The 27044-nt window shown below is 38.6% G+C and overlaps 1 protein-coding gene across 3 annotated transcripts in view; it reads right to left on the bottom strand.

Annotated features, from left to right (window-relative positions):
- The window catches only part of RMDN2 (regulator of microtubule dynamics 2), a 46880-nt gene extending 21785 nt beyond the window's left edge, over window positions 1–25095 (bottom strand). Inside the window, exons 1-6 of one of the 3 annotated variants that reach the window (XM_053937443.1) lie at window positions 24798–25095; window positions 23560–24029; window positions 17055–17250; window positions 15991–16093; window positions 11973–12033; window positions 648–723 (exon numbers count right to left, since the gene is read on the bottom strand). In XM_053937443.1, the coding sequence (XP_053793418.1) occupies window positions 648–723; window positions 11973–12033; window positions 15991–16093; window positions 17055–17250; window positions 23560–24017 (894 nt within the window). In that variant the 5' untranslated portion in view covers window positions 24018–24029; window positions 24798–25095. Of the gene's footprint in view, window positions 1–647; window positions 724–11972; window positions 12034–15990; window positions 16094–17054; window positions 17251–23559; window positions 24030–24425; window positions 24481–24512; window positions 24665–24797 lie in introns of those variants that run through there. The other 2 variants (XM_053937444.1, XM_053937442.1) reach the window with 2 other exon arrangements.
- Window positions 25096–27044: the final 1949 nt, after the last annotated feature.

The raw sequence follows: 27044 nt of genomic DNA, 5'->3' as shown, positions 1-27044 counted from the left end.
TGGCACAGCTCAGATGTAATTAATGCTCTCTCACAGGGAAGCTCTGCCACACTCCAAGTCCTAACACGGACATGATGTGAGAGGAGCCCATCCCAGGCATTCCCCAGGGACTGGAACTTGTCTGTTGCCTTTCACTGTCACCCAGAAAGGGGGGACATCAGCTTGGAGGGCAAGGCATGGATGGAAAGTGTCTAAGCAATGCTGAGGACAAGGAAGAGGAGAGTAGCACATATAACACAAACAGCTAACTCTAAAAAACACAATTACCTTTGCAAGGACAGTGTTAAAACAAACATTACTTAAGGGCAACATGAAGGATGACTGCAGAACTGTGTTAGTTCATCACTTATTATATGTTTTGGTTTTCTAAACAGAATCATTATTGCCTTTCCTACCCCCTTTGACTGCAAAAGAAATGAGAAATCTTAATGCTGTTCCCAGAATCGTACCTCAATTCTTATATTTTGCAAGCATATAATTTATTTTCATACATAATAATAACCTTTTCAATTTAACTTTAGCACCAAAATAGACCTGTGAGGCTGAATAACTGTGTTGGAAAAACCTGTCTTTGACACTATATAAGGAAATAACTTAAAGGAATAGATTGAAAAAATCAACCAACCCCAAATCCTACAAAAACATACCTTAAAGAGATAACCATTCCTGATTTTGTTTTGTATACTTTCAAACTGAGACATATAGCCACACATAATTGCAAACCTGAGAGGGGAAAAGAAAAACACACACACATACTTTTTGTGATTTAAATAAACCTTTGAATCAAATTACAAAATATTTCAATACCTAATGCACACATTTACACCTTTTTTTTTTCAATCTGAATGGCTGGATGGAAGTTTGGCATGAGCTATACATATTCAGGAACAGACAAAAACACAAATCAAAACAAAAGAATGGAAACAAGGAGAAGTTTAAATGACACTAACTGGGTTGTCAGTTAAGTGAAAAAACAGATTTCTCCTCCAAAATTGCAGCCATTTAATTCAGAGTGCAACACTTCCAGACGGGCTCTACCATTGACAGCAGTTTACCTTGACACACTCTGCTCTGCACTTCACTGGGAACGTGAGCACCACCAGCTGCAGAAACTCACCCACGAAGGCAAATGCCTGGGGTGTGCCCAGCAGGAAGCTGTACACACCTCAGAAACATTCACAGTTGCCTTCTACCCTTCTCAAGTACCCCAGTGCATTCCTGCACTTCTGATATTCTTCTAGTATCTTTAAAATTTGAAAACATACACACATATTCTGCTCTAATAGGATTACTAGATGTCTGTTGCTAAGATCATTATTATTTCTATTATTATTACTATGCTTATCATAAACTGGGAACACTGAGTGGTAAAAGAAATGTGAGAGAATTTCTATAAAATATTTGTATTTTTAAGCAGGTATAAGTGCAAATATTTTCAGAGGTAAATCTATAAAGATTCAAATCTCCTAAGCAGCACCAGTATCTTATTGACACTTCACCCAAATTTCTATTGTTTTCTTCTTATTTCTTCAACAGTTATAGAACCTCTATGCATAAGGAATCTCTTGCACAGATATCAATTGCAGTTTCCTTGGACCTATTTTCATTGGTATTAAGACAACTTTGCACCTCTGTATAAAACTAAGAGAACGACCAAAAAATAGTTAAGCAGCAAAACCTCATATCAATTATTTTTCTAGTATTTTTCAGAATTTTTCTTTTTTATCAAATATTTTACAATGCAACAGCAAATGAAAATAAAAAATAATCCTAAAGGAAGGGAATCAAGTTGAAGTCCAGAGGAAAACATGAGTTATGCAAGAAGCTTATTCAGTTAATTATGCTAACACAACCACAATCTGTATAGCATATACAGTTTTAAAGCACTATTAAACATCAGCTTTCTTGAATTTCTTTATATAATGTAATTATTTAAGCTCCAGTGAATCCTCATTAAAATGTCATTGCTAGCACAACCCAAGAAATTATTTTATTGCTTACAGTTATGGTTTTATGTTAGAAATGCTCATGCTACAGGTTGTTTTGGTCAGTACTCTTTAAGTCAGTAAGTGTTTCCAGGTAAGGCACAGAGTCAGCAGAACAGCAGTTGAGCTTGTAAGAGCTCCAGACAGACTGTCAAACACTGTTGAGCGGGGTGTTTGTTGTGACCAATGTGCACTGGACAAAATCCAGCTAATGGCAGCACTAGTGCTGACAGTGCTGTAGCCAGAGTGCATTTCCTATGGGAATGAGCTGCAGTTGAGGGAAAAGGCAAGGGGTGGGGGGTGAGGAAAGTTCAGGTATTTAGAAAGAGGGGGGAGGTAGTGAAAACTTTATTAGGGTTAAGTAACTCAGGCAACACTGCCCCTATTCCCTTCACTCATTAAGTGCTAATCAGATAAACTCAGCATACCATAGCTAAACGGATTGCTGCTACAAAAGAAAACAATGAAAAGCGAACAAGCTAATCCAGCATCTTGCAGTATTTCCCTGTCTGTGCGTGACAAGAAAGAGAGCCTTAGTTTAAACTAGTTCAAAGAAAAACTTCTACTTACAGCTAAAATCTCTTGGGAGGGAAATCACAATGAAATTTTCACTGAATTAAAAGTAAGCTAACCTACTAACTTTAAATATCCATTATTTTTCCAAAGAAAAAAATAAAAATGTCTTTCATATCTTTATTGGGTTGTTGTTTTTTTTTTTTTTAATTTTATTTTGGTTTTTTTAATTTTATACTTTTGAAATGGGCTACACAGCCAACTCATAAAAAGTAATTATTTTATTTTTGAAATTCGATGGCATTTTGGATATTCATTTCATTTCTAAAAAATCCCCCAAACAAAACAAAAAAGGTGTCCTTTCTTTCCTGAGAAGAATTTTTAAACATTTAAAGTAATTTTCAAAGAGTTCAAAACACAAGGCACACTTATATTTCAATGGTGCAAAATGTTAATCATTGAATGGGACCTTAATAAATAAATTATTGTAAGGGACCTTAAAGATTGAGTTTCAACTGTCCTGCTATAGGCAGGGACCCCTTCCACTAGACCAGGTTGCTCAAAGCCCCATCCAGCCTGGCCTTGAACACCTCCAGGGATGCCCATTTTCTGGGCAATCTGTTCCAGTGCCTCACCACTCTCATGGTGAAGAAAATGACCAAAGAAAATGAGGCAGGGAGTAACCAGAAACGCTTCCATCTGGTTTGTGTCATTCTTTCCATGGCCCCGGCACTCCATGGTCACCTGCCCCATCTCGTGGTGACAGGGGGAATACTAAAAAGGTGATCATACAACAACATGCAAATATCCAATGAAATGGGTAAAAAGCATGTCTGTTAGAAGCACAAGCGATACTGGTTCTCTGCACAGCCATTACCTCCCTCACACCCTTTGAATGTCAGAGAACTGCTTACAGAAGTTTCATAGACAAAAATAAAGAGGAAATCATATCAGCAAAGAGCTGTCAGGAATGACCTCTTTGCTGAGCTGATGTTACTCCTGAGTAATGTAAAATACATTCATCTAGATAAACACAACAATAACTACCTCATTAAGACAGACACAGTAATTTGGTTGGTGTAAAAAATGTTATTCCCAGATGGAGGAAAAATTACTGTGCACAGTGTAGCAGCATATGATTAACTGCTACAATTAACAAACCTTTATTAAGCATAAACACAATGAAACAATATAACAGGTCAGCACCATGTTCCTCCATTACACATGATGTCCTGAAACTCAGAGTTGAAAGAAACTCTAGCTGACAGAGATGGATGGCAAGTACCTATGTAGCCATCATGCAGAAGGTCCTAATCAAAGTGAATTAACATCTTCCCTTCTGGGGCTACATGTGCATTCAGGCCAGGGAAAACTGCAAGGGGCATATGTTACCTATTGCTAAAAAAAGAGAAGCAGGTTGATCCAATAATTTTAGCAAGCCAATTTGAATTTTAATATCAAAAATGATACCTACACTTAATACTCTGTCAATCCACAGCTTATTCTACATGAGACAGATTTACAGAAAAGATTTTGAAGTCTCAAATGAAGATTAAGCCACACTAGGGCGTTTAAATATAGCATTATTTATCTTTTCCCTGATAAATTTCACATGGCCAAAACCAGAAATAGCATGCACCTTCCCAGACTTGTTCCTTCCTCTCCTGTATATTCTTTTATATATCCCAAATCTAAAAAAACCTTTTATGTCACATAGACTTTCAAAATGTGTGGGTACAGGTTACATTTAGAAATCTAGATCTCCATTTTAGCATCTCAGTATCAATAGGAAAGGAAAACATCAGTTTTTAAAAATTGTATCTGACAAGACTTTGCAAATGGGAGGAGAGTTTGTGATATATTTGTGATATAAACACCAAAGTTTAATTCATGTGTTTCATAACTGTTTTTCACTCCCTCCTCCTTATCTGAGAAATATTTAACATGTAAAGTAGTGTGAGCAAAGGCTAATGTGTGGGCAGCACACAAGAGGCCCAGTGAAAACAAAGTTCATTTCCATTCCAGTTCTAAATGTGTTCTTGCATCTCCCCACCTCTGCATGGCTCAGTTCTGTGCATGCCATCTTATGTTTTAGTCCCCAACACCCTCACTCACCAGTTTCACCCACTTATATATTCCAACAGTCTCTGCAATGCAGTGAGACCCACAGGATTTCTTTCTGACATGATTTCAATGAGATACCCATTTCTATGTAGGGAGATTTTGCAACTGAAATTACTGATTAGGATGCCTGTTGCATTGCCCTTCCTGAGATCCTAGTTTTGCATACTTCATATTGTATCACTTTGCTACCAAGATATTTAGTCTACAAAAATGCATCTGACACAAAGTTTCCATGGAAAGGTATTGGCTTGATATGATCATCCTCATGGTTATATGGAAGCAGTGCCTGAGAATGTCTAACATTTCCAACACACCACATAAGATGTGCCAAGGTGCAAAGTGAAGTATTTAGGTGATTTTTTTGTTTGCAGAGATTTTTTTGTTAATGGGGATTTCATTTCCCTTTCCTTTTTCTGGGAATATAGCTGAGTCCACACTGAAGAAATTGGCAGAAATACACTTTTCATATTAAAAATTCACCAGATCATTGAAGCTGAGCTCCAGAGAAACATCAGATGTAGCACACACTTGTGTAGGCAACACTTGCAAAAACATGAGAAACGAACCCATACTTTGGTTTAAAAAACCTCAAAGGTAAGGACATTAAGAATTCTGGCTTCATTTATTGCAACACATGCAGTATACCAAATCAGGGAAAAATGCTGCTGTTAATGTGTATTCACAGAAGTTCACTAGTAGAACATGTGGATGCCATGTTCAGCATTCCTTAGGCTGTGAAACCCACAACTGTGTTAAATCTCTGTTTCCAGAAATTTAACCTTTATTTTTATAACAGACAGTTGTTACAGATGGAAATACAATCTTGAAGAAATTAGCAGGATAGTCATCAAAAGTGTAGAAAGAGAGTGAAACAATAGCTTTCAGCGACAGTAACACAACAATTCCACTTGACAGAAATGTAATAGGCATCATTAGGTTGTCAGAATTATTTCCTCTGTGACCATTCTGGCAAAAAGGTTGTAATAAACGGATCATTCAACATGTCAAGCCTTCCTCCTTTGCACTTCCATGAGTATGCTGCAGTGTTTCACTGATCCACTTACTTCAGGACAACTTACAGCTTTTGAGAAATGGCTTCTGAATTTGAAATTTTGAATTATTTTTAAAAAAACAATTACATAATTCAAAGTTTATTGACTAAGATTACACATAATTAAGAACAAAGATTGCTGTAAAATTTCTTTGGTCTTTCCATGAATCAAATACAGGGCAAACAACTAAGAGCTGGAAACCTTATATTTCTGTATAAACTACCAATTCCTGAAAAATCCAACTGCATGATAGAAACAGATGCTTGTCACTTGCAAGTTATCTGCCTCATCTAATTTTAAATAAGGGATCATTAAAGGCAGCAGGTAACAAGCATTTAGTTAGAAACAGCTGAAGATTTAATTTTAAAAGTTCTTGGTAGTATGACCATATCCTACAACATATTCCAAAATTTTGAAGAGTTTTGTTTCACTGGAAAATTATTTTCATGCCATTACATCTTACAAACCTGACAAATTATCTGTTAGAATTCTATTACTGAGATGGAATGTTCACTTTTTTGTGGGAAGTTTGTGTAAAATCACCAAAATACCCAAATGACAATGATTATTCATGTCTTTGATGGAACCAACCTGTACTACTCTTCTGTAATATTGCCTGCCAGTGCGAGACCGTTCCTAAGCTCTGGAACTCACTTCCATGGAAAACCCAGGACTTGTGAAAGTATCTCTGCTTCTGATGAACACTCATACACATGACAGAGAAAACTCTTGGGGGGAGGTGTGTTCAGAAAGGGTCTTCACTTACAGCTGTTGGGTTTTCGTTGGCTAACTTTACTTACACATAAATGAGACGTGCTGTATGACTCCCACCAACAGGTGAGTTCTAGAGAGTAACACAAACTCAAGGGCAGCACCAAGTTTGTTTGTGGCAAACAAACCAAAGCTCAGTGCAAAAAATGACCTTTTTAAGTAACTGTCCTGACAATTTGCCATAACAGTTACCTTTTTGTTCTTTGCAAAGTCTCTAACAATTTCTCATCAACAAAAAAGGAAGTATGGGGATCTGTGCAACAGCAGAGAAACCTTCCAGACCTTTTCCACAAACTCCTGAAGTAAAAACAGCAACAAACCTCACACAAATATAAAAATTCACTGGTTTTGCAAAAGAATTTAAAAGTGTTTGTTTAGTTTTAAATAAAAGCATGTTCATATGCATCTACATTTTGTTTTCTGTAACTGTTAAGTTGTAAAGCAGCACAACTATAAAGCAACTGTAGCACCAAATTGCTCACACAGCACTTCTAATTAATATCTGGGTGATAAAGATACTCCATGATCCAAGATGAGCTTCAAGGATTCACAGCTGTCCTTTGGGAATCACTGACCCACAAAATGATTTAGTTTGAGGCTTGAAAAAATAAGTGGACCCTGCAATGGCTGATGATAACTTTTGCATGCAAGTTCCTCCACAACTTGAAAAATTGACACTGGCTGAACAAAGCCACAAATCACTTAGAATATTTACTCTCTCTTTCTTTAGGGTGTTCATACAAATAATAAAGCTTTCCAGTGTTGCCATTTACTTCAGTTATTTAGAGGTCAATATTCAAAAAGTCTGAAGGTTTTTGATCTCATTGGCAACTACGAGATTAAGTATTATCACATGTTTTCAAAAATCTGGATTCAGATATGAAAATTATTTGCAGCTGCAATTCATTACCAAAACCAACTGACTACTTCAAGATATTTTGCTTTCTTTGTTCTGCATATGTTTCCTCAAATTTAATTTGATGCTGAATACTGTTAGTATTCTAATCAGTAGTTCAACAGTTGGAGTGTTGATCATTTTATCATACAATTTTACAGAAAAATATAGGTGAAACACTAAGAAGATATATGGCACCTTTTTGTTCTTAACTGAAGTAAATATCAAAAGTAAGGCAAGACAGCTGAACTCTAAGCCTACATTAGCAAGTTTGCTCATGGAACCATTCCACTAAATTCCACTGGTGTACACAAAAATGCGTTCTGTCTCACAGACACCTTAAAGCAGTTCCACAAAACAGAAAAATACCTGCTCTGGAAAAGGGATGTTTTTGCTTGTACAACTCTGTCTACACTAGGACAATTATGTGTGTCAAGGTGTCACAAGAACTTGGTTTTTTTGGTAAATAGAGCTTTCAAGCAGCAGGGATTAGCTTCCAAAAGAAAATTCCAAACAGGTCCATAGACCTAACCACTGCATGACAGGCACAGTGCACATTTTTAATGGAAAAAAAATGAAATCACTAAGAAATGCCATATTAGAAAAAGTTGTATAGAATATTTAGTAAGAGACAATATTCAATATGACAATGACAATTCAATGTGCAAATGACAATATTCATTTGCACAATTGCAAATGACCCTTTAGTCATAGCAGGGAATATTTTTAGATCAATTCAGCTCCAGTGAGGAATTCTCAATTAACTTAAAATCCAAAATAAATTTACTCTAAAAATGAAAACAAGAGTACACATCTAGGGATATAGAAGAGTACATAAGTTAGGGATATTGGTAAGATAGTAAGAAGAGGTTCTATAAATACACCAGAAGGAAAAAAAAAAAACAGAATTGAAAGTGCAGAACAATTAGCAATGAGGAAGTAACAACAAAAGATTAAATCAACGAGGCTGAATTAAATTTGTTCCTCACTTATATCCCCCCTGCTCTACAAGGGTTAACTGCAAGTAGAGAGCAAGGTACAGGACCAGGAAAAGAATAGGCTATCATTTAATCCTCACTCACTTAGTAAGCCATAATATATTAAACAGTTTAAGAGAATGCTAGAAATAATGTATGACTGGACAACATAGATAGCAGCTATACCAAACCTGAGTGAAAACCTCAGTTGTGCTGATTGGAAATATCAAAACACCTCAGAAATTAGTAAGAAATCAACAAAAACTTCCTTCAGTCAAGGTCAGAAAACCAGCTTGGTCACCAATAGCTGATACAGACTGACATAGCCTCACATGCAACAAACAGATGGGCTCATCTTACAATGTTAGGTTGGCAATGAGATGAAAAGGAAGGATTTTGTTCTGAGATAGCATTGCTTTCACACTGATGTTGCACTCATGCTGAGCTTCTCATTTGTGTATCTAATATTCATTTGTGTATCTAATATTTATATAATACATATAAATATGTATTTGTGTATCTAATCTCCTACTACAGCCAGCAGAGACCCTGTTCAATCCACAGGATCCCTGCCTGGACACAGGTGCCTATCGCTACTGGAGATGCCCTAGGGTTTCTCACCACTTCTGGATGATGGCCTGGAAGTGTAGAGACCCCAAAGGTCCTGTGTGATATCTGTCATGCCATGCAAATATCCTGGCACATCCAATAGCACATGCTGCCTTCCAACTCTACATCTCTGTAAGTGCAGGATCAGCCCCTGCTCACAAGCAGGCACATACGACAGAGACAGAACATCCAGGTGTCCAGCTGGAGCTGGGTACTGCCCTTCAGCTCCGATCTTGACCACCCACTAGTGATCCTAGCATCTTTTTGTATGAATATTTGTTCTATTTTTCTTCAGTTGTTTTCTCTCTTATAAATATTCTTATTAACTATGGATTTCTTATTAATTTCACATATTATTTAGTCATAACTTAATTGCATCACATTGTTAACTGTTTATACACAGTATTTTCTGTTTATAACCTCAGGTAAAATTCTGTTTGTGTACAACTTTGAGAGCACAGTTTTTACAGGCAAGAGTCCCTGGAGTCTCATTTCCTGTTCACAGTGATTAACATGTGAAATAATGTTTAGATAAACTGGAAAAATTTGCATTAGGCCAGACTCAAACAATATAGATCTGGCACAGAGCTGACTACAGAAGTCTTGTGAGTAATGCAGAAAGCCCCAAAAGTAAGCAAAAAGGCAAACATAGCTGCTATCAGAGAGAAGGAGAACTGTTCCAGGCAAACCAGCCTAACCTGAAGACAATCCAGGATAAATTATTCTGAAAGTGCATAAGCATACAAAACAGTTAACACAGATTTTTGTGGAAAAAACAGGATAAAAAAAGAATTCTGGCAAGATAAAAAAGCATGCATAAGAGGAATGCAACAAATGGGATACACCTTATTTATGTGGCCTTTGACTTTGTCCTACCTGATGTTCCTTAAAAATCTAACCATGGAAATACTGTTTAGATTAAATCACCTGTAGAGATGGTTGCAGAACCAGGTTCATGTGAACCTGAGCATCACTATAGGTGTCACCCAAAGTTTAGTGCTGGGTCCATTATCTTCCAGTAATTTCATTAATTAAGTTAATGATTTTAAAAACCCCATACAACAAAAGCCACTTTTGAAATAAAATATTAATCCATATGGGGATGTATTTACAAACCTAAACAGCCTCAAACCTGAGAAATGGTCAGAAATAAACATGAAATCAATTAAATGTGTGTAAAATACTTTATAAAGAATAAAATAGAATAAAACAAGTTTAAAAAATAAGTTACAAAACAAGCCCAACTGGTTTAAGTAGCAGCACAGCACACAAATATCTACTCGGACCATAGATTGAACAACTGTTGTTATGGTAAACAAAAATATACCAACGTCCCTCTGGAGCATGGAAGTCCATTCTGCCCAGTATTTAGAGCCTCAGTTAGATTGGCACAACCATTACACTTATATCACACTTTAAAAATCATGCAGCAAGTCAGAAAGATGTCAGAAAAGAAAGACAAGCAGATAATATATATAAAAAAAATTATAGTGAACTATTTTAATCTATAATGTCTATCTATACCTCTAGAAAAACATCAGTTGAACAATAACTGAAAAAACCTCATGTTCACTTGCAACCCAGATACATAAAGGATGAAAACTGCAATCCACTGCCTTTTACAAGAAGCAGTAGCTTAAAAAAAATGTAAGATTTTCCTCTTAAATTTGGCCTTCTGAGCTAACCTCTGGAACACATCTCCATACACTCATAATTCTTCCCCTGCTAGATGTTCCTGCCAGGACAGGATCTCACATGCCAAGTCCAGCAGACCACCTACACCTCCCTGGACAATATGTAAGGGTTTATCAGGATAGTTTCTGCCAGTGAAGCTGTATTTCTTCTAGGATATTTTGTCAGTCTTGTGGGCTGAGGGGGAAGGGAGGGGCAAGATTCATACTTAAATGTGATTTTGTGGTTGTTTATACACCACAGTGTATAGCTGAGAGAGGTATACCTTCTCAGTTCTAGCTGAGAGGTCTATACCAGCATTACCCTGAGGAAGTGGCCATGACTGTGGTCAAGCAAAGGGCAGAAATGGCTTTAAACTGCTTCCAGAAAGAGAAAAAGCAAGACAGAGAATTGCCTAATTAAATGACAATGTCTGTGTCTAATCAAGTATGTAAACCTGAGATAGCTGACATGTGCTCCCTTTGTTGGCAATGGAGACGCTGTCAACTGAGCCCCAGGAGAAACTCATCTCACCCTCATGCAAGACTAAATGAGCAAAATTGACTCCAGTGAACTGCACTCCAGAAGTGGCTGCTTCCTTTACAATGTGAAAGGAGCCTGGGGTAAAAGTATTTGTTTTAGATATGCAGAAGTTTGGTGAAATCCCATCCCACAAGTGCAAAGACAAAATTAATGAAGAATGTAGAAACCAAAATGGAAAGGAAAAGTTAATAATATTAGAAAAGAAATCAGGAGCTCAGTAAAATTTACTAATAAAATACTAAGGTGAGGAACTATCAGTAGAACTCAGCAGAATTATCTTTTACGTGATAATAATGATTTGCTAAAAAAATATTTACATTTGCAAAGTTTGTTAGTTCTGGCAAGGTTTACAAAACTAAACCAAGAGTCACGCTTGGAGAAAAACTGTATAATAAAAGAAAAATTGAGAAGATAATTAAAATTTCCATAGTCCTCTATGTCTATTTTTAATTATCATAATTTAGACTATTATTACTAGAAAAGGAAAGGACAAAATTCAAGGTCAAATGACATTATTTTGTGAATTGTTGAAAGGGAAGGTAAATGGAAAGCTATGGCTTCTCTGAGCAAAAAAATAGTGGCTTAAGCAAATACTCTTAACTACATTTCTTAGTACTTATTGAAGTATGGTTATTGAGTTGTTTCACATGCTATAGTAAATGCTTCACAGAATACTTCAATGTAATTTTTAGCAGCAACTGGTGATAATTGAGTTTCATAAAACTATGAAAAAATATTAATGACTAATTTATGAAACTGATGTCAGACTGAGTTTTTTTTTTCTTGAACTTACTAAATGTACACAAGTTTGTAAAAACTTTCTCAAACTTACCACTGGTGGCTCTCAGCACTCCCAGCATCCAGCTGAACAGCCTTTTCAGCTTTAATCTTTCCTGTAAATGGAGGACAGTATATGAAAGGATTTATCATACTCTTCCACATTTTAGGTGACTCCCAAGAACAAAGCAATCTGATTTACTCCAGCAGCAAAGGAATTGCTCCCTGTTCTTAGAAACATTTAGACAAACAATATAACATCCTGGCTTTACTTCATTTACATAGTCATACACTTACATATAAGTATATATAAACTTTATATGCAATTTTAGTATTTTCCTTTAAAATCCAATTCAGATGCAGTTAAATAAGGGAAGGATTGGACTGGACTGCCAAAGGAGGCCATGATGTCTGTAAGACTGAAGAGCCCTAAAAGCAGGTCAGACAAGCACCTGTCAGAAGAACCAGCAAAGCCGTTTCAATGCCTCAAGTACAGGAATAAACTAGTTGAAGTTCCTTTCTAGCACAAAGCCTTCCCTTAAGTTCCGCTTTTAACTGAATAAAGATGAGAGTAGGTGATTTGATCAAACCCATGCCCTCAGTAAGAAGTTCAGACGACATGCTTGCTGTTTGCAGAGTCTCAGCTGCAACCAATTAAGCTGCACTGACATTTCTGTATTGTAAGTTAACTTCATAAAAACAAAGAATAGCATACACAGTCCTCCTACCCAGTGGAATGAAAAATAACCATGAAACTACTGCCAGCTCTCCTGCAGTCTCAAGCCCTCTGCAGCACTTCCAAAACTGAGATGAAAAAGGCTGCCACCACCCCCCCACTAGAATGAGCCAAACTAGGCTGGTTACTCAAGACCTATGACTCACTTTCATTCCATCATTCTTCATCTCTCCCTGTCTTTTGTTATCATTCATCAGCTGAGGTTACATGCAGTGACAGAATCACAGAATATGCTGAGTTGGAAAGGACCTACAAGGATCATTGAATCCAATTCCTGGCTCTGCACAGGACCACCCCAAAGAGTCACACCATGTGCCTGACAGCATTGTCCAAATACTTTTTGAACTCTGTCAGGCTGGTGCTGCAACCACTTCCTTGGGGAGCCTGTTCCAGTGCCCAACCATACACCAGTGAAGAAACTTTTCCTGATATCCATCCTAAACCTCCCCTGACACAACTTCAGGCCATTCCCTAGGGTCCTGTCTCTGGGCACCACAGAGCAGAGATCAGTGCCTGCCCCTCCTCTTCCCCTCACGAGGAAGTTGTAGCTGCAATGAGGTTTCCCCTCAGTCTCCTCTTCTCCAGGCTGACCAGACCAAGTGACCTCAGCTGCTCCTCATGTGGCATCCCAACAAGGCCCTTCACCACCCTCATGACCCTCCTTTGGATGCTCCCCAATAGTTCAATGTCTTTTTTACATTGTGTCACCCAAAACTGCTCCCAGCACTCGACGTGAGGCCGCCCCAGAGCAGAGCAGAGCAGGACAATCCCCTCCCTAGCCTGGCTGGCGATGCTGTGCCTGATGGCCCTCAGGACACAGTTAGCCCTCCTGGCTGCCAGAGCACTGCTGACTCATATTCAACTTGCCAGCAAGCAGGATCCATGGTGCTGCTTCCCAGCATCTCATTCCCCAGCCTGTCCATACATCCAGGGCTGTCCCATCTCAGGTACAGGATCTGACACTTTCCCTTGTTGAACTTCATAGAGTTGGTGATTGCCCAACTCTCTGATTTGTCGAGGTCTCTCTTGCAGGTTGTCTCTGCCCTCAAGGGACTCAACAGCTCCTCCCAGTTCTGTATCCTCTGTGAACTTGCTCTGTATCCCTTCCAGTCCTGTGTCCAAGTCATTTATGAAGATGTTGAAGAGCACAGGGCTGAGAATGGAGCCCAGTGACAGGTCCCCACCTAGCGAAAGGTGCCCAGTCTGAAGTCACCCCATTCACTGTAACCCTTTGTGCCTGACCTGTGAGCCAGTTGTTCACCCATCCCATGATGTGTTTATCCAGCTGTGTGCTGGACATTTTGTCCAGAAAGATCCTGTGAGACACAGTATCCAAACAGTATCCACAGTATACTGATATTCAAAAATATTATATCAACTGGTTTCCCTTGATCAGCTAGGTGGGGTACTTAGTCATAAATGGAAATCAGGTTTGATAAGCAGGACCTTCCTCTCATGAAGCTGTGCTGGCTGTGACCAGTGACTGCATTGTCTTACAGATGTTTTTCTATACCACCCAGAATAATCTGCTCCATAACTTCACCAGGCACTGAAGTGAGACTGATAGACCTATACTTGCCAGGGTCCTCCTTCTTGCCCTTTTTGAAAATCAGGACAATGTCAGCCAGCTTTCAGTCAGCTGGACCTCTCCAGATTCCCAAGACTGCTCAAAAAGCATCAGGAGAGGTTTTGCGATGACACCAATTAGTTCTTTGAGGATTGTTGGATGAATCCCATCAGGCCCCACAGATTTGTAGGAATCCAGCTGAAGCACCAGATCCTACACAATTTCCAGGTTGATTGGGAATTGATCATTCTTGCAGCCATGGTACTCCAGCTCAGAGCACTGATAACCCCTTGCTCCATCATCCGTGTTGAAGACAGAGGCAAAGCATACGTTAAACATGTCTGCCTTGTCCACGTCCCCATTTGTGAGGGGACCACCCTCATCCTGCGATGGGCTGATGCTATTTTTACATGGCCTAATGCCATTAATACATTTTAAAAAACTCCTTATTGTCCCCCACAGTCCTGGCCAGCTTCAAGTCCAACACTGGTAAAAGCAAAGGATCCAGCAACAGAATTTACTATTTTCATTTACTTTGTGTCATAATCCTCACTGCACTGTAGGATTTATGTACAAAGCCAAGTGCTACTGAAGCAAAGACAGTATCAATTAAGTTGCTAAGACAGTGCAAGTTATCAGGAGTTTTAGATGACAAAAGGATTGGGAAAAGGAATGACCTTGAACAAACTGAGGTTGTCTGTGGAATATAGCATGAAGGCATCATAGCATTATGATGCCTTACAATAGCATGAAGGCATCATACTGCCTTCATGGATGTCATCCTTCAAGGATGACAAAGGACACCTGAAACTGTTTTGTTAGTGACATTGTCACTGCCAACACAACAAAAAGTCAATGAGAGGTGTCACAAAAAAAAAAAATAACCCAAACTTGGGTTACACTTACAAAATCTGATTTGGTGCGGCAAAAAAGGAAGAGACAATGGCGAGACAAAAGGAAGAGAGAAGCACTCCAAGATAAAGGCAAAAAGGATTATTTTAAAAACAGCACCTTGACTGGAGGAGAGTGACACAGTATAGAGAAGATGTAGGTTTTAATGTAATAAAAAGAAGGCCCAAAATAAAAAGGGAAACAAACTGTTTCTCTAGCCAATATCCATCCAGACAGTGAAAGAAAGGGCAATGCTTTTAAAAGCAACCAAAAAAAGTGCTATGACAAAGAAAATTAAAATCTTGTAGAGACAAAATTGTCGAACAGGACACATGGGGAGAGATGTCTGGAAGCAACATCAATTGTCACACACCACTTCTGTTTCTGGTCAACAGTTCCTCCAGATTCACAAAGTTTCATCACCATCATCACCACAAAACAGACTGCTGATATGCAGGAGTGCTCCCTGACCACAGGAAAGCAGAAAAACAAACCCTGGCCCAGCCTCAGCATCTATTTATTCCTCTTGCTCTCCCAAAGATGTAATTAAGAAACTGTGCTGACAACATCTGGGAGTTTTCACATTCTGTATCCATCTGTTTTTCAACAAAATACAGGATTTTAAGGCAATCTGCAGAGAAAACAGCCTCCAATTATGGACCATTATACTTCTCTGCCACTGGTTCTGGATCTCTCATTGAGGAAAGAATGAACTGAAGTTGTAAACTGTGGTGGTTTACTGCACAAAACATTATCATTACAGTACAAATGCTCCCATCTTTTGGATTGCAAATTTCTTATATTGGAAAACTTAACCAAAGTACAAAGCATGATTCACTACATTCATATGGCATTCTTCATAAACATTTTTCTTCTTACCATCAGTTACATATTTCCTCTTCTCCTCAGCATCCGTAGTCATCTCAAACAGATCCCCATAAGCACGTGCAAGCCTCCAAAGAAAGTCCACAGAGTTTTCATACTGAAAGTAGAGGACAGCTACATAATTAAACTGATCACAATGTGATTTGAACAGTTTACTTTCACAATGCTTAAAATTAATAACATGCTTAAAGCAAGTAAAGAAGATGACATATTTTTTTTGTTAATTTTCCATCCTTCTACATGCTACTTTTAGTTCATGTGAGAACCAATTGACCAATCTCCCATGGACAAAAGAGAATACAGCTTTTGGAAATGCTCTAGACTGTCTAAAGAGGTTTTATTTCATAAATCAGTTTAAACTTCTTTTAATATAAACATTTACAAGGTAATCCAGCAAAGCACAACCAATCCCTGAATAAAGTAATGTGTATTTTCTTTAGGGAAGCCATAAGCACCACACCTACTCACAATATGTCATTTACCTTCCTTGGTATTCCAATATTCAGATGAAAAATACTGTCGGAACTAATGCTTACCAAACCAGAATAAAACGGTACACTGAATTGAGCAATGCATATCAAACCACCTTTAAATTTTATCTGGAGTAACATATGGGCCCAGTAAAGCCAAAGGAAAAATTCACATGAATGGTATTAGAAAGGTATGAGCAGACTAGATGCTCACAGTTTGAGAACAGGTCTGGTTACTACTTAATTCTACAGGATTTTCTCACACAGAGTATTCCAAAATCAGCAGAAGTAAGTATAATTTACATTGAAAAAAGCCCATGATTTTTTTTGTTTTATGGAAGAATTCCTATGTCAAACAAAGCCTCAAAGTTATTGAATTAGAATGGGATATAAAATAGTAGAACTCCTATGTCCACACAACATGAATATTGACACCACTTTGAAATACTGCTTTTTTACCGTATTTTAAAAATATGCTTGTAATTTCATAGTCCATTTCTATGTGCATTTTAAAGCTTGTATTTAGTTCTCAAAAGCAGTGCAAAGTGTAAGTTAATAGCAACATAATAGTAAGTCTACCCATAATACCTTGTCATCTTTCTCAAGCAGCAGTCTGAAGCCCTCCTTTTTATCATCTTCTGAACCCTTGTGCAAGTTGTCCACCTGCTGTAAAAAATTAAGTAAGTCTTCATCTTCTTCTGATTTTACCACGGCATCAGGTGATTTCATACATCTCTTTTCTTCCTCAGAGTCTCCTTCAGAATCAGTATGAGCGGTAAGGTAACTAAAATCACAGAAAATAGTAACCATTTTTTCTTAAGAAAAAAAAAAGGGCATTGTTAAATTAAAAAGCAAAAAATTCACAGTACAATTTATCCTGGTTGTCCAACTTTAAAGGATTTTTTAATAATGATATCAAGCTTATTGTTATTATTACAAAACCTTTATCTTCAAAGGGACAGCAGAGTCATATTCCAAACATAACAGGTAAGTAATTATACTGCTGCCTAATACTCCATTAAAAAAAGCAGATATATATTAGAAACACATGTAGCCTTGTGTTTCAAATGCAGAACACTTGAAATCATTAATGTGTTTTAAGACATGCTCTGTAACCCTGAATAGGCCTCTTCAACTCTTTACCTCAATTTCCCTATTTTTTGAACAAGGAATGAGCTTACTAACCAAAATACAAGTGCTATAACAATCATTTATACAACATTTTTTTAAACACATCTAAGTTCTAAATACAAGCTATAAAAATAACACCATTGTTATAAATTCCTTATTTCTTCTGAGCATTCCGAAGTTCAGAGTATCTGAAACTGGAAAAGAGCTTATATTGATTCATGATGCTTAGCGCACAAGTACTCAGCACAAGGCGGTCAAGGGCAAAGAAATATTTGCAAAAGCATAAATATCACACAAGAGATAAGCAGGTGGCCTTACTGTCCAAAGTGCTGAGAATACATTAGGGTACTCTGATTTCAAAGAGGAGTAGCTGACAGCATTGTTTTTAAAGAGTAGTCTTTTGCTTATGTACTAAAAATGGATAGAGAAGCCTCATCTTCTGCATTTCCACTTTTGAAAATACTGTTCTGGGGAGGAGTAATAATGTAAACCTATTAGCTGCCAGGTTCAGAGATTTTCTAAATGGTTACTGTGAGTACGAAAAGCATGGAATGTAGTACACACACTAAGTAACTGAATAATCAAAGTAGACCATAACAGTCAGAATATTTAAAAAATCTATTTCATTTTTCAGAAATATAGCCAAGACAGAACGCTAGCAGTCAAAATGAAGGTTATTAATCATGGCTTTCAAATATTCTGTTTCCAGTATGTTGGTTTCAGAACAGATGAGTGTATCAGAGCAGATACACTTCCAGCCTGTAAATGAACAAGTACAAATGCTTATGAAGCTGCTGAGGTGCTAGATGTGGCAAGACAGTTTTGCTGCAAAATTAACCCAGTGACACTGGAAAGAGGAGTCAAAAATACATTTGGATAAAATAATATATACACAGACCATGTGTACATGTTCAAACTGAAAAATACCATTGAGAACAGAGATGGGAAACCTCATATGTTTCTACAGATTTGTTTTACATAATCTTGATGATGCTGAAGTTGATGACACATCCTATGCTGTATCTTGCAGAGACTATATTCAGTCACTGAACACTTATTTTCATTTTCTGAAGCATGCTTAAAAACCCAGCATATTGTTCTTTCAGTTATTTTGAAGTGGGCACAGAAACATATCATGGCTGCATTTGTAAGAGCCCCAACTTAATCAAATATATAAGGGAGTTCCTGGGGAGTGGGACAATCTTTTAGCTCCAATACAAAACTCTGTGATGTGAAGTATGCTTGGAAAGTATCTTTCCTCATACGGCTTAGGTGCTCCATTCCCCCTAGTTAAAAGATAAATGCAATGAGGCTCTGGGCAATTCCCAACCTAAAATAAGGGCACTAGATAATATAAAAGAGCAACAACTAAGCAGTAAAGATAATATCCTTAGTTACAGAAATTTGGGCACTGCATCAAATGCTACCTAATCAGGTATTAAAGTGAGGAATCAGTGTTGGGAAGTCAGTGTTGGTGCTGTATTTTTTACCTTTGCTGCATAAACATCTGCTAAAACTTCTATGATCACTACTGTTCCCATGTTAGATAACTGATAAAAATGATTATTAGAAAATGCTATTCTCCCAGCAAAAATATAATGGCTGGATGACAAACACAAGGTTGGGTTGACACCCAAGCCCATTGGGCTGTCAGTCCAAGCAAGTGCAGCAGAGATTTCCAGCAGCACTATATCAAATGTCATGACAAAATATCAAATTGAGGCCAAGCATCAATTCACGTGACATCAGGTAAGTCACATATTTATTGGGAGAGTCATAGAAAAAGCATGAAGTAGGTCACTATCTAACAGACCATGTGAACCCATAAGGAGCTAACTACAAAACAGCAGAGAGAGCAGGGTCATGCCTTGCCCATTCCCTTTCATCACCACTGTACTTGCAAATTCTCTCCTACCTCCTCTATTTACCTGCTTTATGAACCCTCAAAGTATTTAAATGTGGAACAGACCCTCTTAAACATTGATTACAACATCATAAACTTCAATTTTCTTGTTGGGCAATATCTGTCTTCAACAAAGCAGCTAACAGTCTTATACATCTACGCATTCTAAAGCCCTAAAATCAGTACCGACACAAACAGAATTGGAGATTCTTCTTAACACAGATTAAAAACTCCAGGACTTTAAGGACTGATAACACTACTCCAAAAAAAGAAATAAACAGAAAACAAGGAATAGTCATTATTGTTTGTCTTACAAATATTTCATACAACAGAAATCTGCAATTTTACCAGGTATTTTCTTGCAAGAGGTTTTATCAGATGATAAACAGAAGAGTGATTTACAAGTGATAAACACATTGATCAATATCTGAAAAAATGGAAGAATGTTTTAAAAATGCCCAGAGTCAGTGCCAACTTGTTTTCACCTTTATTACCAATAGATTTTAAATACAAGAGAAAAACAGTGATAAGAATGTGAGGAGCAATGATCAACCAACAGGACTCAGTTGTATCAGAATGGAGTGTTCAAAGTTCAAAGAACAAACAGAAATTGTGCTGGAGATTCACCCCACTGTGGCTTAGCAGTTCAGTAAATCCCAGCACCTAGTACCAGATTAAAACAAGCTACATGGTATAAACACAGTTGGGTGGTTCAAAAACCATGTTGGGGTGTCTGTAAATCGGCAGACACTGGGCCTGTCGGAACCCAAAGTGTCCAGGTATCATTTGTTCACAACACTTCAGCTTTTAGACAGATCAAATACCATCTGTCGTCTCCCTGCCAACTTAGAAGAAAAACACAAGCTGACACAAACACCCTCTCATCTGCTCTGGCTAATTCCACAGAAAGGTGATTTTATGTCACAGATGGATCTGGATCAAATTCGCACTGTATGATCCAGCAAAGCGCATATCCATCAGTAATGATAAGTGGTTTTCAAGGAAAGGTTTGGCAAACTGTATTCTTAAGCCAATTGAAGGTTGCATGTAAAATAAATGAACAGCAAAATAAATTAGAAAATGCTAAGTGAAGTAATACTCAAAAGCAGGCAAGGGAAATTTCTTTTCCTGTTGACTAAACTATTTCAAGGAAAAATTATAAATAGAACATCTGTCAGAAAAGAATTTACTGCAGTGAATCTTTCTGGTGCCTGATGCCAAATGCAATTTGAAGAGCTTGGATGCTGGGCCAGCTGAAGACAGGTGCCAAAATGACACTGACGTCCAGGGTTTATCACTGCCATATCAGGGAGGAAACTGCTTGAAAATCACAAAGAGGAGAATTTGCTGACATGCTCCATTCCAGGTGATCATCTAGACACAATTTATTGTATTTGTAAATAAATGAGTGTTTGTTACACATTCTCAAATGTTAAACATTGAAGTTTTCACTAGGACATTACCAGAACTGAAACAAACTAAAAAAAAAAAAAAAAAAAAAAAAAAAAAAAAAAGAATACAGAAAAGTACAGACTAGAAACCACAGACTCTTTACAATTTAATCTCTCATCCATTCAGTACACCTTCCATTCAGACTGTCATTATGTAAAAATACAGCCCATTTATTAAAACACATGTGATATTTCTCCACTTACAGAAATACATAATTTTTGAAAGGCAAAACAGAGAGCTTCTCTTCCCAAGTTGCTGAATACCAACAGTGACATTGAAAACATGCTCAGAGCAGATCAAAGCAGTGAGGGCCTTATCAGAGACTGTCAGCCTCCAATATTTAATGAAAAAGCTAGGTAGTACTAAATGCTTTTCTGGAAGAAGTTTACAAACCTGAAGCCAATGTAGTCATCCAACACAAATCCATAAAACTCTTCAGATTAGTTTATCTGTCAATTCCCAGCATCTACCCATTTGTCAATTAAAAACAAAAGTGTTTAACTCAAGCAAAATCCTATCTTCTAGATCATGAAATTACTGCTGAGGCAGTGAAACACAATGCACTTTAGATGGGAGTACAGAAAGGTGAAAAAATGTTTTATCAGTAACAAAGAGCAGATTTTTTTTTCTGTAGTGCACAAACAAGCACCTGAATGCACCATTGTGTGTGGAATTAGCCACAGAAAAGTATAAAACAATGCACATGGTGTAATGCCTACAGCATATGAAGTAGTGATGTAGAGTAAATGGAAAAATCCCAAGTGTTGCTACTGACCCTCCTGGCCATGCACCAGTCATTAAAGTTGCAGAAGACCTCGGAAAAAGCTATATATATATTGCACTGTAACACATTAGGATTAACGACCTGTTTGCAAGAGGAAGAAAAAAAACACTATTTACTTAAATGAAAATAAATTATCTCAAATTTAGAGAAGATATTAAAAACAAACACATCAAGTACAAGGTGTTAATAGGAAACAAGCCCACCTCTTTTCATAAGGGATTGAAAAACAGCATTGGGAAAGAACATAGCCAAATGACTAATGCTAAGCATAACCTTGAATTATCTTCCTTGCTTCTGACTGTACACAAATAGTTGTCAGAGAAGGCCTCTCTTAAGGACACATTCAATGTTCTTGCACACTATAATCACTTGTACTGGATCACCGCATCAGCTTCTTCGTCACACAGAAGAACCTGAACACACAAGTTTCCTTGGCTTGTTTTCAAAGAGCAATACATCACTCCTGAGCAGAAAACAGGATTTTCTCAAATGCTACATGTGGAATAACCCCTGCATTCCATCTGTGGACTTGGTAATTCGTAAACTGGTCCCTTTGCCTTATCTGCATCTCTGAATATTTTATTCATAACATGAAGGCCTCTGCAAACCAACCAATGGATGAAATGCTCTAAGAAACTAAGAGAACCAGAATGGTTCCACACCAGATGAAGGAGGAATGTCGTTGAATACTTAAGCCAATCCTGAATACTTAAAATAAAGAACAGGTTCATAATAGAACTGACAGGTCTTAAAATATGGAATCAAAATATAAGACTTGTGAACCATGTGGGCTGGGATGTAACACAAAAAGAAATTCTGCTCACAGGAACTGAAAATGAATGTGGAAAAACTTAAATATAGAATTCCATTAATATGCAGCATGTTAGCTGTCTTCAGAATATTACAGTTAGTTAAAATATTTTTAAAGAGAAAAGGTGACATAAGATGGGCAATTTACAGACATAATGCTGCCTACACAGACGTGTAAGACACCCTGAGAAGTAGCTCAAAAAACTCAGTTGCTATAACATAGTATTAGTAAATTGCATGTAAGTATCTAATCTGATTATGCCAAAACAAAGTTGTAATTACAGGAGATTAATGTCAAGACAAAAATATAGTGCCTCTCCTGGACTCCTGGTACACATCATCCCCCAGCATGTTCCTCAACTCATGACAATAAAAGACCCCATTAACTACAAGATGTGATCAAAAGTAGGAACTTTCTACCTGACTGAGTCAGTACCTTAAATTCCTCATGGTCACTTTTTGAGCCACCAGAAAGTGTATGCAACAGCATATATACATAAGCATTGCTACTTGTACAGAGGTTCTGCTCAGATGTAGCTTCCATAATATGCAATGCCTCAAGGCAGAACACTCTAATAACTCATCTGTGAGGCTGATAAAAAACAATTATCAGGAAAAGCACATGAGCATTTGTACAGTTTGAACAAACTCTGTCAAAGACACACTTTGCACTAGAAGAACTTTTAAAATTACACCATTATTCTGAACTTTGCCTCTCATTGCATAGCTATGTAGCAATACTGCATCAGTGTTACCAAACACACTCTTAAAAAAAAAAAATCTGTATTATGCCTGGCATTAAGCCAACTTCAGCCATAGTGCAGACTCAGACATGGTCACCATGAGTCTTCTCTGATCTAAAAACTGTTAATCTGAACGTTTGTATTTATTTTTCCAGAAGTATAAAATCTATATCAAACTTTTAAAGGGCTCCTGTTTACAGTTTCATATAGGTAATGATGCAACTTGCACTGCATGTGTACAGTAGAATATACAAGTTATTATTAACTCACCCTCCTTCACTTTCTGCCTCCTCTGAGCTGGTAGTTTCTCTTGCACTAGGAGCTGTCTCTGCTTTTCTCCGCCTTATTGCTCTGTGTGATGGGCTAACTCTCTGAACATCACCCTTTCCTTGAAGCTCATTTCGAACAAGCTCTTCAAGTTTTGGAATAGCTTCTTTCAGAAATTCCACCTCTCTCTTCAGTTCGTCCACGCTTAGTAGCAGGCCATTCAATTTTTCCAGTATCTGCAGTTGCCTTCCATGTAAAACCATTACTGCTCCTTGCTCATTAGGAACCTCATTTGGCAAGCCCACAGAATTAATTCTGTTACCTATATCCTGGAAGGCACGAATACGCACAGCTGCAGCAGGCTTTCGGATCTTGTGGTACCAAACCAGCACCAGGCTGCTTAATCCAGCAGTCCCTGCCATTATGCCCAGTATTAGTCCTTTATTTTCGAAGGGAAACATTTCTGCACGCTCCTAGAATTGTGAGACAACAACAGTTTAAAATGTTTCCCCCTGCTCTACGCAAGCGACTTGCTCTGCTCTGAAACCACGAAAGCATAAGACAGAAAGAACTGCAGACACAAAGTTACACTTTTTGCGGGTTCTGCAATGCGAGGCAGCAAAAACAAGACCAAGTGGGTTTGGGGGTGTGAAGGGCACTGGCACGTGGGCAGGACCGCAGCCTTCACTCTTAACCGTCCCGGCATTCTGGGATTTGTTTGTTTTAATGCGAGAAACTCATATAATCTGATTTTCTGCCACTGCAGAGAGGCGGAAACCCAGGTGTCAGGCCGGAGCGCCGCCCGGAGGGGCGTCACGCCGGTTCCCCAGCCCCACCACGCCGAGGGGCTGCCGGAGCCCCGCGCTCACCTCCTGCCCGCCCCGCAGCCGCCCCGGTCCCGGCCCCAGCCGCCCCGGCAGCGCCGGCCCCGAGCCAGCGCCGCCCCCGGTACGTACGTACGGCCGGGCCGGGCCGGGCCAAGCCGGGAGCAGCAGCGCGTCCGGCCCAGGAGCCCGCAGCTCTCCCGCCGCGGCACAGGGGGCGGCGATACCCGGATCGAGGGGGCCGGGCCTGGGCCGCACCGCCGGCCGGGCCGCCCGGGTGACGTGCGCTGCCCGCTGGAGGAGGGATTCCCGCAGCACTGGGAATCGCGGCGGGCCGTGCTGCTGCTGCTGCTGCGGGACGCCGGCTGCACCTGCCACGGACATGGCTCGAAATACGCCGTTCTGGAGCAAGTGTACCTGTTCGTGTGTCTGTCCTCAGTCTGGTGGCCGCTCGATTTCACCGATTTAACCTTTTGCTACTCCTAGGCCACAGAGAAATTGTGTTTCCCCTGCATTGGTGGAGACCTGAAGCTGCAAAATCACGGAGAAACCCCGCCCAGTAGTCAGGAAGACGGGCAGTCTCGGCACAAAGCTTCATTGCAATTTAAGGCATCTAAGGGCCCAAAGCTGATTTCACCAAAGTCCATTATAGATTGCCCAAAGTCTGGAGGAACTTACCATAGAATCATATAATGGTTTGGGGTGGAAGGGAACCTTAAAGGCTATCTAGTTTCAGTCCCCCTGCCGTGAGCAGGGAGACCTTCCACTAGAACAGGTTGCTCAAAGTCCCATCCAGCTTGGCCATAAACACTTCTAGGGTTGGGGCATCCACAGCTTCCCTGGGCAATCTGTCCCAGTGCCTCACCATCCTCACAGTAAAGAATTTTTTACTAGTGCATAATCTAAACCTATTCTCTTTCAATCTGAACCCACTTCCCCTTGTCCTGTCACTCCATGCACGTGTAAATTATATTGCCCCATCTTTCCACAAAGTTCCCTTCAGGTACTGGAAGGCCACAATTAGGTCACAACAAAGCCTTCTCTTTTCCAGGCTGAACAATCCCAGTTCTCTCAGCATTTTTTCATAGGAGAGGTGCTCCATCCCTCAGATTAACCTGGTTTTCCTCGTATGGATTCATTCCAACAGATCAATGTCCTGTGTTGGGGACCCCAGAGCTGGATGCAGCACTGCAGGTGGAATCTCACCAGAGCAGAGTAGAGGGGCAGAACTTGAATTTACCAGAGTGTGGGAGGTATTGCTCCTGTGCCCCATCTGATATCGCTTTTATTGGTGATTCTCACAAGACTCTCCTTTGCCCGTTATGACAAAAGATCTGGCTCCTGTTTCTGGCCTTGGATGGAAGAAGGATCACCACAGACAACCTGCTCTGACCATTCATCTTCCTGAAGGCTTGTGGAGAGCCTGTGCACAACATCCTGCCAGAATTTACAGGCATAAAACTCATGTTCTTCTGTGTGAGGGCTTAAGGAAACCATCATGGAAACCACTATGTCTGTGCAATGGAAGAAGCTGTTCAGCAGCTGAAATTGTCCTCAACCGTATCAATCATAAACAAAGGAACACAATTCTTAAAAAACATACTAATTGCTTTTAAAAAGTCAGCAGAGTGCTGTTCAAGACAAAAAAAAAAAGCACCTAAACATGTATCAAGAACTCAAGATTTTTCAGTCTTAGTAAAAATTAGCAATTGTAAATCAGTCTAATGTCTATTTATCATCAAAGAATTTAGTTTAAACCAACTACAGCTCTAAACTAATTCTTTGTTAAGATCCTAAGGATGAAATTACCCTTATGAGACCAAACTACAATCTGAGACAAAGGTAGAAATTTGTTAGAATGAAAAAGTGAATACTGTTTCAGTATTTTGCAGGTTTCCCAGTTACAATATAATAATAACAAAATGAACAATCTGTTCATATGTTTATAATTTGAAATCTTTAAACAAAGGATGGAAATCTCTTCAATTTTATGGAAACCTCACTAAACTCAATTCTTTTAACAAATTTCACTGTAAGTAATGGTTTTAAGATACACAATCCCTCAGTGTTTTAAAATGGAACAAGAAACCATAAATCTCCATATGCTGATAGTGCTTCAAGTGTTCAGGAATGGTAATATAAATGTGTTGGAAAACATTTAATTTTTGTTTTCCTTTTTTTTTCCCCAGTATATTCTGCCAAAATCTTTCTATAAGCCAATTAAAACAGGAAAGGATTTTAAAAAGAGTATTATTTGGAGGGCAAACATGACACAGAGCTGAAACAAAATACTATGGATGCAAAAAGCTAAGTGAATATTTTTTAAGATTTTCCAAAGCGACTGTCTCAGGCTGCAGGCCTTAGACAAGGAGAACTGTTTTCAAAAATAATGTCCCAGGAGAACTACCATCTACAGCTGCCTGGATATGTACCAATTGTGAAAATCAGGTCACCTGTCTGGTCCCAAGAAGTTATTGCATATAATGTAGAAACTTGCTGGAACACAGCAGCTTTCCAAGCTGGAGAACTAAACATCAATTTATCTAGATTTGACATAATTCAATTGGCCTAAATATGACATATGTTCCAAAAAAACTGAAATAAATGTTTTTAAGAAAAGTACTATTCTTCTGCATATGGATTTTTCCTAGTTCAAAAGAAACT

Source organism: Vidua chalybeata, chromosome 3, assembly GCF_026979565.1.
Source record: "Vidua chalybeata isolate OUT-0048 chromosome 3, bVidCha1 merged haplotype, whole genome shotgun sequence".
In the NCBI taxonomy this organism is placed as follows: Eukaryota; Metazoa; Chordata; class Aves; order Passeriformes; family Viduidae; genus Vidua; species Vidua chalybeata.
This window is presented reverse-complemented; position numbering and strand designations above follow the sequence as displayed.